Genomic DNA, 12,006 nt, shown 5'->3' on the forward strand with positions numbered 1-12,006 from the left:
ACTCTTCTCCCCGGGTTGAGGAGCCTGACCCTGAAGATTGGATAAATAACTGATGCTCCTTTCCCTCTGTACTCATTCAGAGCAGATTATACTGATGTATGTTTTGCTGCTGTGAGTCCGTCTGCAGACGCTTGAAGTAAACCTACAGAAAGACAAGTGATTGCCTTGAGTGTTTCTTTATTCCGCAGAAATTGCCACTACAATTTGGCGTTGGCGGCATTTTCACTCGTGTGAGAGGACTTGGGCGCACAGACTCACAAATTACTCATTCATGTTTAGCAGCCTGCAGATAGTCCACAAGGGGGAGCAGCATGGTAATTGTCAGACCGTGTCTGTGCCAAACTTTGCCACCTTTAAGGGAAGGACAGTAATAGCAGCAACAGTTTAGACCTGGAGATGTAGACACATCAACGTCCTTGCGGTGGCCGAATAACTGGCAAGCTGACAGACGCACTGCCCTGGCATATCAGCTCCTTATAAAGTTGTTATAGCTAACGTGCTAGCAAACGCCTACTTACACATCTAACAGACACAGAGCAACATTATCATCCCATTGGAGGCGTGTTTCTGGCCATTTTACAAATGTAAGTTTAGTATTCCTCTTCTTTTAGCTCTGTTTTGGTCTCCAACAAATCCTTAGAAAACTTTAGCTTGCTAGGTGTTCCACTTTCTTCCCTAGCTAGTTGCTAACTTTGTCTGCCATTTGGTGCTGGGCAGGTAGCGGTTCATCAGAGCTTGTTTGCTACAAACAGCTGCCTTCTGCATGAAACACGATTAAAGAGAAACCACACAGTAAATCTGCCGTAAAACCAAAAAAATCAAAAGATTAAAGTGTTCACTGCTCCCCTGGCTTAAAGGCTTTGCTAGGTGCTGGAAGGACGGTAACCGTAAAATGGTCCAAAAATTAAAATGAAATCAGGTCAAAACTAATGACATTCACATCAGCCTAAGCTGTACCGTTTGTGTAGTGCTAACTAGCAAATGTTAGCATGCTAACACGCTAAACTAAGATGGGGAACATGATAATCATTATACCTGCTAACCATCAGCGTGTTATCATTGTCATTGTGAGCATGTTGCTGTAGACTATTAGTCTCTTTTATTTTAGTGAACCAGTGGTTGCTTAAGAGGTGTAAAACCTCAAAAACACACACAAACAGCAGCTATATTAAGGGAAAAACTGCAGTTTTCCCTATTGCCTGCAGGTGGCACACATGTCAGTTTTGTAGAAGCTACTAATGCCTGTAGATGGCGCACATCACCACCGATATTGGCTTCCTTGCTGACAGGAGGCCCATAATATACCTCAGTGCAGTGCTCGGAGTTAATTCCATATGATGAAATATTGGTGAATGTGGAGTAAATATAATACTGGTGAATACTGAGCTAAAACAAGGCGAAAGTAGGCGAGAGATAATGAGATAATAAGCTGTGGGGAGGAGGCACCAGCTGAGCTCAGATATGCTAACATTGGAGATAGTATAAATAGCTGATGGTAGACACCAGGAAGCCCTCATTAACCACCATGTCTGGAGGAGCAGTCAGACATTCCTTGCAATGGTGGAATGCACCTAAAAAGGTTCAGTATGATGCTTGCAGCACTCAGCTCAGAGGATATTTATTTAATTTATACTTGGATAGTGATCAAAGTAGAGCTGAAACAATTAGTCCATTAATTAAAGATAAGTGAATTGACAGAAAACCAAAAACAGCAAACATTCTCTGGTTCTAGCTTCTCTAGCGTAAGGATTTGCTGCGTTTCTCTGGTTTATGTCATTGTAAACTGAATATCTCTGGGTTTTGGAGTGTTTGTCGGACCAAACAAGACATTTTAAAGACCAAACGCTTAATCAAGGAATTCTTTAGTTTAGTTGCAGCCCTAGATCCAAGGCATAAAAATATAATGTTATGAGTATTTTGTTTTGTTGGTAATTGTTAGATTTGCTTAATAGTTGTTCATAATATCTATCTCTAGTGACAACTATTTACTAAAGTGAGACGCTTGCTTTTCAGTGTATAAAAATGTTACTGTGAGATTTGCCTACTATTAGTATAATGTATTGTAATTATGTGTCTGAGGTCTTCACTAAATATATGAAGCTAATTCCAACTTTGTAATTCATCTCAACACTCAAATGAATATAATTAGTATTTGACAAATTATCATAGGGACTCACCAGACTCACAGGAAGCAGACGTTGTCCCTGCAGTTAGTGTCAGTATATTCTACTACTACTACTTCTTTGTCATCACTGATCAATGTAGATCTCCTGCAGAGATGCACCAGCAGGACACACAAAACCTTTTCATTGAAGTGATTCATTGTTCTCGTCTCCCTCATCATCATCATCATCATCATCATCATTAAAGTGATCTCCTCAGCACTGTTGCTTCTTTGTCAGTCTCTGTGTCGGATACCATTTTGAGGCTGCCTTATTTGGAATGTGGCCTGTCACGTTCAAAAAAAGACACAGAGGGAAAATAAGGGAAATAAATCAAAACAAACAGACGTCCTCAACGAGGTCACGATTGTACCTCACTGGTTTGGAGCTGCTCCATTGGGAGGGAGGAAGAGAGAGAGAGCGAAGGGGGGAAAGGAAGAGGAGTTTATGTGGAGAGTGAGGGAGGGAGAGAGGGGAAGGAGAATGAAATTAAATTTGCTGTGCCCTTGGTTTTAATAGATTAAAAGCTTTAGGAATGATTGGATCATTCATTTGAAATGTATGATGTGTTCTTCAAGCACTGTGGCTCAGAGTGTTCTGGTCTTTTTTCTCCTCCGCTCTATTGGATTACCTGTATGTGAGTTACGGAGGTTAACAGTAGGGACGTAGCATGAGCGAAGCCTTTCACTTACTTCTCATTCACGTCTGAGCACTGTGTGTTAGCCAAGTGACATTTTGCGAAAGGCTCATGCTATTAGAGGGAGGAGTGAACCAGGTGTTTTCTAGAACCAAACGACTTCATTATATGCTATTGTTATGCTAAAGGTTGAGATTATATCTCACCAGACTGTGTGATTAAACATGGAAAGAATGGAATGGCAAAGATCCAGTGGAAGAAAATACTGTACATGTTAATGTTAATTAGTTAATTTGATTGTTTTTGTTCTTTCCCCTTTTTTGCCCGTCCTTAGGTATGACATCTGCACCTACAAGAACAAACCGTGCGGTACCTTAGGTGAGTTGACTAAAGCAGAGTCAGATTTATGTATGTTAACATGTGTTTTCTTGCCAAATTGATAATCTTAGCTGACGTTGACTATATGGTTCTTGAGTGAAGGAGTTCATTCTTCTCTCCTTCCCTCTAGAGAGGTTTTCATTTTCACGTTCGGCCTTCAACGTGTCCTCAGCAAACCTTATTTAGCAACCTTCGCAGTCTCCTTTAGAGGAACACCAGACAGCTCCTGTGAGACATAATGAGAAGGATGTTTTCACTTGTGTTATTATAGCTCCTCAGCGACTCCCCTCTGTTTGTTGAGGCCACGAGCCCTGAAACCTGGACAGCCGTGGTCACCTCCTCACACGGCCTCCAGTTTATAAAAGTGCTCTGTCTCTCTCCTCCACCTCTAACCTCAGTTTGTCTAAGGTGTTTACACTTCCACTGGGCTTGAGTGAGAAAGGAAAAGGTATGTGTTGGGAAGCCAAGGAGGGAGACTTGGGGGGTTAAAGAGGAGAATAGTGACAGAAGGAGTGGACGTAGAAGAAGAGGAGGAGTTGAAAGGAAAATGGAAGGGGAAAAGTACAATTATAGGGAGTGTTAGAGTATGCAGGAGGAAGATAGAGTGGGTGATATGCTGGTTGTAGCGGTACTGGGGGTGGAAAAAGGACAGCAAGCAGTGGCAGAGACCTCCCCCTCCTCTCTCTCTCTCTCCTCTTCAACCCCTCGTCCCACCCCAAATCTCTTACCCACCCAGCCCTTCTCTCCCCATCTTATCTTTGTAAAGGCCCTGCAGGCACCACAGTATATCTTGGGAGGTAATATTGTGACTTCAGGGGTGGTTTGACAGATTGACCGCATTCGTCACATTCCCCGGTCGCTTTAATTGCCCTGGCATCTGCTTGGCTTCCTCGTTGTCTCAACCCCCCACCCCCCCCTCTCCTCTCCTCCTCCCCTCCTCTCCTCCCTCTCCTCTTCAGGGATCATGCTCCCAGGTCAGATCGCTGGCCTTTAGGGTCGCAGTGTAATCACTGGGCTGGAGATAATACACAGTCCACCCGGTGCTAAGAAAACAAATTGCAATGCGATGTGTGTGTTTGCGCTCACCCACGACCCACGCGCATACACACTCACTTTACTCTCACACACACTCACACATTCTTAAACTAATCGTAGAGTAGCCACCCTCTTTCCTTTCCCTCCCTCTCCTCCTTCTTTCTTCACCTTCAGGCTCCTTCTTTCCCTGCAGTAATGGCTTCAGTGGCCTCCTGATTTGCGAGTCTATTCTTGTTTAGCCTCTTAGTAAAGAGGATACAAAAGCCATGCCACTTTTAGAGGGGAGGCAGGGAGTTCGTGCAAACTATACAGGAAAACCTGAAGCAGTACTGACCACCAAAATGTATGCAGGTTACTCACAAGCGCAAATGCAGGTGTCTCACGTTTATCAATATCGCACTTCTCAAAGCAAGTTTGACAATTGACTGCGCATTGCAAAACTGTATCTGTGCATGCAAAACAAACTGAGTTTGAATTTCTTGATTTAAATGATAAGTCCACCCAAATTTTTAAGAGATATTTTCTCACTTACCCCTTGTTGTATCTAGCCATTCAGACAGTTTTTTGTTTTATTCGCCCAGGTTAAGATATATCTGCCTCTTCCTCTGTAGAAAGAAGTTCACATTGAAAACTGTTGACAGTAAATGCGTTTCCATCCACCTGCATTTATGCACATTTAAAAAAACCTGAATGGAGTTGCCAGACATTCAGAAAAAAGTGTGACTAAGTGCAATGGGAGCAGACTAAATAGAACAGAGAATAAATCATGACATACATGAAGCATGTGACTTAACGTCCATTGAAGCTTCCACTAAAGAGATGAAAATTTGTGGCTGACTAAAACATCAGATCTGTGTGGAGTGATAAGGAGACTGCAACCTTCCTCAAATTAATACATGAAACAAACATAAATGTCATATTTCCATCGTGTTTTCCTCATCATTTTCATTAGTTTGAGGTTTGACTGATGCTCTTTTAATTATGTTATCTCGTTGCACGCTCTTCTTCTGCAATGGTTTAATGGCACCCGACTGGAGAATTAGTGCCACCAACTGTTTATTCCAATACGCCCAACTCCTAATACTCGCATAACAGTAGGGGATGGAAACATGCATTAATTAGTATTTTCTGGAAATTTGGTTAATATTTGGATGGAAACTTGACTAGTGAGGTCTGGGGATTTTCCAGAGTACCAGGGCCACTGACAGGAAAGAAATGTTGCTGTTGATTTCTTTTAAAAAGTAATTTTTTAATGATGTGAGCACCACAGATTAAATCCCATTCACCTCAAATGTATTGGAGAGGAGGCAGAAGTCTTAGAATATCTCAAAACCTGAGTAAATGAAACCAAAACTGCCTGCATGGTTAGATACAACTAGTGAGAAGTTTTGTAAAGAATTTCTATAGTGCTTCATCTTTACCTCGCCCTGAAAACATTTCATTCTATCACTACATTATAAACAACATAATTGAAATGCTCTTTCCTTCACACACATTAATGCACATCCCCCAACACACACACACAAATACAAACAGACACACACACACCTGCTTTGCGCTGTCATATGATCCACACTCCAGTCACCTGTAGATGTAATCTGTGAAGAATTGCCTCCTGTCTCCCTAGCTGACCTGTCAGGCTTTAGGAAAATAAGGACCTGCGACACCTGGATTGTGGAGAGGTTTTAACTTTAAACACCCTCTCCTCTCCCTTTCTCTCCCCCCCCTCCCTCGTTCTCTGACTCTAGTTTTGAAATGAGGAAAACATCTATATTTTCTGAGGTTTCTGGTGGGGTACGGTGTTGGTGAGGGGGTTCTTATATTCCCTTCCTTGGCTTGTGTTTTAGGCAATCCCTTGTTACATGAATTGAAATGTATAAATCTAACTCTTGTCTAGACATTTTCCAGCAGTCACTGTAGTTTGCAAGAAATAAAACAACGAAAGATGTCTAGCCGGTGATGCCAAACTCAACTCCCCCTGGTGAACAGATGATCATATGTGTGGAATCCCAATTTTATGACCATGACTCCTAAGAATGCTATGCCTTGACCCTGTGTTTGTATGTTTGTATGGCGTTCGTGTGTGTGTGTGTGTGTGTGTCTAGGCTTGGCCTCAGTGGCTGGAATGTGCGAGCCGGAGAGGAGTTGCAGCATCAATGAAGACATTGGCCTTGGTTCTGCTTTCACCATTGCGCACGAGATCGGCCACAAGTGAGTTTTAAGATTTTTAAGATCCTAATATAAAATATAAAATTTGACATTACACTGATGCAAATGGCAGAGGTGGGACAAAGTCAATGGCCTTCATGCAAGAACCACAGACTCATTCTTAAAGATCCCCCCCAGACATGTTTTAAGACATAAAAATACTCTGCTTGGAATAATAATTTGTCTGATAACTTAAAATTTCTTAAAATGACATCTTCTCATTAACAAAAATCCAGAATCTATGAATATACAAATATTTTTTGTTTCAAGTTTAAAGTGGCAATCTTTAAGATTTCAGTCCTGGTTGATTTGGCGACACCTAGTTACTGGCGGTAACAGCAAATGCAGTTTAATACTACACGTCACAGAATTCTGGGGGCAGCAAAACAAACTACTGTCGTTTTAATAAAGAAGTCAGGCAATAATTTGCCTTTTTCCATCATTTTGTGAGCCACCGTGATCTGATTTTATGCTGCACACAGCATGAGTCTGTGAACAGCAGGGCACAGTGAAAGGAGTTGGTTACCTCGCAGAGAAGTTGGAGGTGTGCTGCCTGTCGCCTGCAGCTCTTCATCTAACAGCTCACTGTGGCTGCTCCTTCTTGTTCCATTACTCCCTACAATATTTCAAACTGATCCGCTGTCAAAAAATGACGAAAATGACCGTTGTCTTGTTTTGTAGACGCATTTTTGATGAACGACAGCGGTCAGTGTCAAGCTCACTGACACGCATTGCATTTCCTGTGACTACTTCATAATAAAAGTCAACTTGTCTTTTGCCAATTAAATGCTTTTGATGTGAAGCTGCAGCAGTAGGAAATCTTTGGTTTGCATTAGCAGTAACTTTATACAGCATTTTCCCCAGGAATGTCGCCACAGGCACTCCGTTCGTAAAACTGCAAATATATAAATATTGCAATACTTTCATCAGTGGGCCATAGGCACAGTCACCATTGTGTTAACTCAGACATTTATTTAAATGAAAAGCTTTGAGATTATAAATTCTGGACACAAGATGTCTCATACTAAAATCCATTCTCAGTGTTTGTGCACTGGGGGTTTCAGGTTTCCACATCACACTTGTGTAAGTTGCATACTGGACCACGAATGGCTCCAAACTAGTTGTAATGTCACAAAATCATGCTCACGCACGTGTTAAACTTAGATTTAAGGTGACCTCAGAGAAACTTTTCACCTTCAGCAGATGAATGTGACAACAGCCTTCTAGAGTCAAACTTCCTGATCATGTCATGTCCTAATCAGTCTGCACAGTGAAGCTCAAACATCCAAGTGAAGTAAGGGGGACTTTGGGGAAGTTCCACGTACAATGGATTTAAGAGAATATGTCATTCAACAATTTTCTTGTATGTGAAATTCACGAGACCTGCCATACAAGCCATGCGCAGGTAGCCTGCCTTTCTCCACAGGGAGAAAAACACTTGTTTGACTTGACAATTATAATGCTTTAATCAGTGAATTTGGAGTTTAAATATACTACAAAAATCAAACTAAAATAAAAATAAATAACTATAATAAACTTAATGCTAGATTAATATTCTTTTCATCATGTCATCATCAGCATCGTGGCTTAGAGAAGTTCAACGTTTTTGTTTTTTATTTGTCTTTATTTTAGATTTTAGGATTTCTTTGTCACATTTTGGCACAGCGATATCGTTTAAATATCGTCTCACTTGGAAGACATTCACTGCAAATGGGATTCCTTCTTTTGCTTCAGAGCATCTTAAAACCTTTTATCACGTTCACGACTGTGTGCTAATAATTGCGCTTAAACAAACATTTCTTACTACTTGAGTTCGCCAGACCTGCATGTAGACCTTTTTTTCCCACTGCAGACGTCTTTAACTGTATCTCCACATATTTCCTCATGCAAATGTCAGTGTCCACATACCTCTGGCTCTTTCTACCTGAATATAAAACAAAATAATGATGATGTATTAGTCTACGTATCCCTCTCGAGAGAGTTCAAAAAGATGGCGATTTACTTTATTATGTCTCATGTCTGCTTCTGTTGTGGGGCAGTTGTAAAAATAGTCTCTGCTTCTAGAGGATGTATAAAAAAAACACTCTGCAGCGGGGTTTCAACCAGGCTGATTTATTTCCAGAGTAGGGTAAAATGTCATAAACGCCAGCCTTAGAAAAACAGGTTCAGGCTGTGCGATGTGGTCGGGTTTGTTATATACATTAGACCTGATTTGTGCTCCTGGACTGTAAGGAAAAGTAAGCTTTGACATCCTGCTGTAATGTGAGATTTTCTCCCAAATGATAACACTCCACAAGGTCGGGAGCTGTTTGGGGTTTGGGTCTTTCTCTCTCTAAAGGATCCCCCGTCCTTGCTCCAGTTGGCGGTGACTCTTACTCATGGCCTGCCCAGACCTGCAGGAGCTGATTGACAAGCAAGCATGTGTGGTGATTTTTGAGCTCCAGACAGGGATTGACCCTTGACCCCTGGCTCTCCTCCACACAGCTGTTTCAGAGCCACAGAGCTCGATCTTTACAGCCAGGGCCACTGAGGGAGACATCCTCCAGCCAGCAACCTGGACTATCCACTCTCATTCCATCTAAACTGTGTAGTTAACTGCCAAAGAGATGGACACTTTTAGACCAGTGGTTACTGATGATCATCACACCCAGCTGCCTTAATTCCAGTTTTTATTTTGTGTGTTTCAGTTTTGGGATGAACCATGATGGGATTGGGAATTCCTGCGGTACCAAAGGCCACGAGACAGCCAAACTGATGGCCGCTCATATAACAGCAAACACCAACCCTTTCTCCTGGTCTGCCTGCAGCAAAGACTACATCACCAGCTTTCTCGAGTAAGTGGATGATGGTTGTTCCCTGTGGGACTGTCTGAGTGTGTTTAGATTTGCCTGCATGTGTGTGTGTGCAGTAGAGAAAAAGGTGCATGCCTGTTTTCCAGCTCACTTGCAGCCGCCTCGCTTTGCAACCCTTTACAACCCGCTGCCACTGGCTGGCCCTTGTGGTGACCCGCTAGGCTGTCCTTCCCCACTTATTCACATCCATTTCATCACTAAGACTCCTGCCAGACCTCCTTGTGGCTGTGTATGATAACTGGGTGCCTTCCACTCTTGCATCCTTGCACCGCAAGGCGGGTCATGTTAGAGCTCATGTGGTGCTTGGTGGTGATGTGTAGGCCAGCTGCCTTCAACCACTGCTCCACTGTTTTGTGGATAGTTCAAAGAAGATAAAAACTTGAAGTGCACAAATAAACTGAGGAGGAAAACGGTGACATTTGGCAGAATGAGCTGGCTGAGTCATGTCCTGCCAGCCTGGCATGGTAAAAAACTTACACGGGTTTCTAGTCCTGAGTTAGAGAAGGCCAGACAAAACATCTGGAGCCTGGGAGTGAACTCTGATTTGTCAAAACCAAAAGCTGATCGCTGCACATCATTGGTACATTGACTTGAAGTTGCAGTTGTCTAAATTAGCAGCTTTACTTGTACAGCTCACCTCAAGCCGTCTGAGGAATATTTGACTAATAACAGTTAAATTCTTCGCTTTTGGATTCACACTTATGAGGACAATCCGTTCTATCCAGGTTGTATCCTTTCTTATTCCATGAATTAATCTTCCTTGTCAAAACCTGGTGCCCACATTACCCACAATGCAAATCAACTGCAGACAGTTCAGTTGGAGATTTGGGTATACTGTAGCGGCTAATGTAGCCTCGAGCTGCTAGCCTCAAGCAGAGATGAGTAGTGGGCTACAGAGGTCTGGTCTCCACAAGACCTGAAAACAGACTTTCTGTAAGATGTGTAAAATTGGTTGAGTTCCCCTTTAAATAATGAACGTAAGAGTTACCCTGGGCTCAAACTAAATCTATGATAGATTTCACTTGGGGACTGTTGGCAGTGGTGGATTGAAGACAATGAAGACATTTCTCCACAGACTGAGTGCTGAGCGGGCTGCGCCACTGCTGGGAAACAGCTTCATTGTGTAGGAATAACAATCAGAAAGTGGTTAGGATTGTTCCCGCATGATGAGAAACATGCTGCCATTCTTCTTTATCCTTCTTTAACCATCACAGATTGAAGTCAAAGATTCCTCATCTTGGTAACACTCAACAACTCAATTGCTTGCTTGCAGCAATGGCAGGATAGCTGTAAACTATTGCAAAGAGCCACTCTGTAGAACATGTCTGGACAAATGTGGCACAAGAACTAAATTTTACAGTAGAAAGAGAAATAACATGCCAGATACAGCTCTGAGTGAGTCATGGAGCAGTTAAAGCTGCTCTTATTAATATTTTTCTAATAACAATGGATGAAAATACTATATATAATGGAAAAGGAGACAACCCACAGAGAATTATCACCTAACTCTGCTGTTCCAATCAGATCTACGGCATTTCATTTAGCATTTTTTAGCTCATTATTTTGGTTTTGCGACTTTGCTGTTTTGGTTTGACGCTCAGCTTGTTGGGTTTATGGTTTGTTGCACTGCCTCCAAAAAAAGGGCAGACTATTTTAAACAGAGGAAGAACAGGATCTCGTAGAGGTACAGAAGGCAAAAGAAGTGGTTCAACAGTGAGATGTTCATATTCAGACCTGAGGACCTGGAGGACACTGCTGCTGACCTTAAGACACTGGCAGCATCACTGTCTGAAAGGGACTCTACTGTAGTTGAGCAGGAGTTAGTTCTACTTGAATAGGCTTTATCTGCTAAAACAGCCTTGGTTTTAGCAGATTCTTTTAGCTGATTCTTATCTGGGTCTTACTAAGGGACACTTCAATGTAAAAGTCTTGTTAAGGGAGCGTGAACCAGGGTCTTTCAGTATGGTCCTCTATACTCACTGCCCTGCTGTCCTAATAAGCATGCTTGTGCATAATAATGTGCATGTATCTGTGTATGTCATTCTGCGTTTGTTAGGCTTGATCTGAGTTGAGCATGTTGGAAAAGCTATAGAAACATAAATAACCCATTATTCTCAAAGTGTACTCTGGATAATAGAGCCTGTTTGTTTAAGCTTGCCCTTGCAAACAAGCAGAGGGGATTGCAAATATGTTATTTTGTAACTGCTTCTCAGTACAGTCATAGACCCACAGACACTGCACACAAAAAAATCCTTCCTTTTCCATCTTCCTGTAGAGGCTTTTCCCCTCTACAGTTCAGCTTGATTGCTCATCACTAAGACCTGAGTGCTGCTTGCAAATCCTAATATACAACCTTGTGGTAAAGTATCGGTTGGATGCGTTGCAAGTCTGCGGTGTGTCTTTGTGTGTGTCTGTTTGTGTATTCATGTTTAGTTAGCAAGGCCCTCCAAGAAAGCCGATAATAGCAGCTGTGGTTGTCAGATGATGTTTCCGGCTGAAAGCTGTTAGAGGAGGGTTACTGAACAGCACTTGTGACAGTATTATATGCCAGCTTCCAACTGGGACACAAAGAGCTGCTTCTCTGCTGCTCCGTCGGGTTCCTGTCCATTTCTGGCTCGAGTGTCTGAGAATGACCATAGCTGTGCTCTAACAAAAAAGAGACAAAGTTGTTTTGCTTGTTTTCTAAGCAGAATCAAGTATTGCTTCGCTTATATTATACCCCTATTTGTATCAG

The 12,006-nt window shown here is 42.2% G+C and overlaps 1 protein-coding gene across 5 annotated transcripts in view; it reads left to right on the top strand.

Moving 5' to 3' along the window:
* adamts6 (ADAM metallopeptidase with thrombospondin type 1 motif, 6) overlaps positions 1-12,006 on the top strand; it is a 67,616-nt gene that overhangs the window by 8,707 nt on the left and 46,903 nt on the right. For all 5 annotated transcript variants that reach the window (XM_044174657.1, XM_044174656.1, XM_044174652.1 and 2 more), the window contains exons 8-10: positions 3,134-3,177; positions 6,318-6,423; positions 9,108-9,254. In XM_044174657.1, coding sequence (XP_044030592.1) covers positions 3,134-3,177; positions 6,318-6,423; positions 9,108-9,254 — 297 coding nt within the window. The remainder of the gene's footprint in view (positions 1-3,133; positions 3,178-6,317; positions 6,424-9,107; positions 9,255-12,006) is intronic.

This window comes from Siniperca chuatsi, linkage group LG18 (assembly GCF_020085105.1).
Source record: "Siniperca chuatsi isolate FFG_IHB_CAS linkage group LG18, ASM2008510v1, whole genome shotgun sequence".
NCBI classification, from domain to species: domain Eukaryota; kingdom Metazoa; phylum Chordata; class Actinopteri; order Centrarchiformes; family Sinipercidae; genus Siniperca; species Siniperca chuatsi.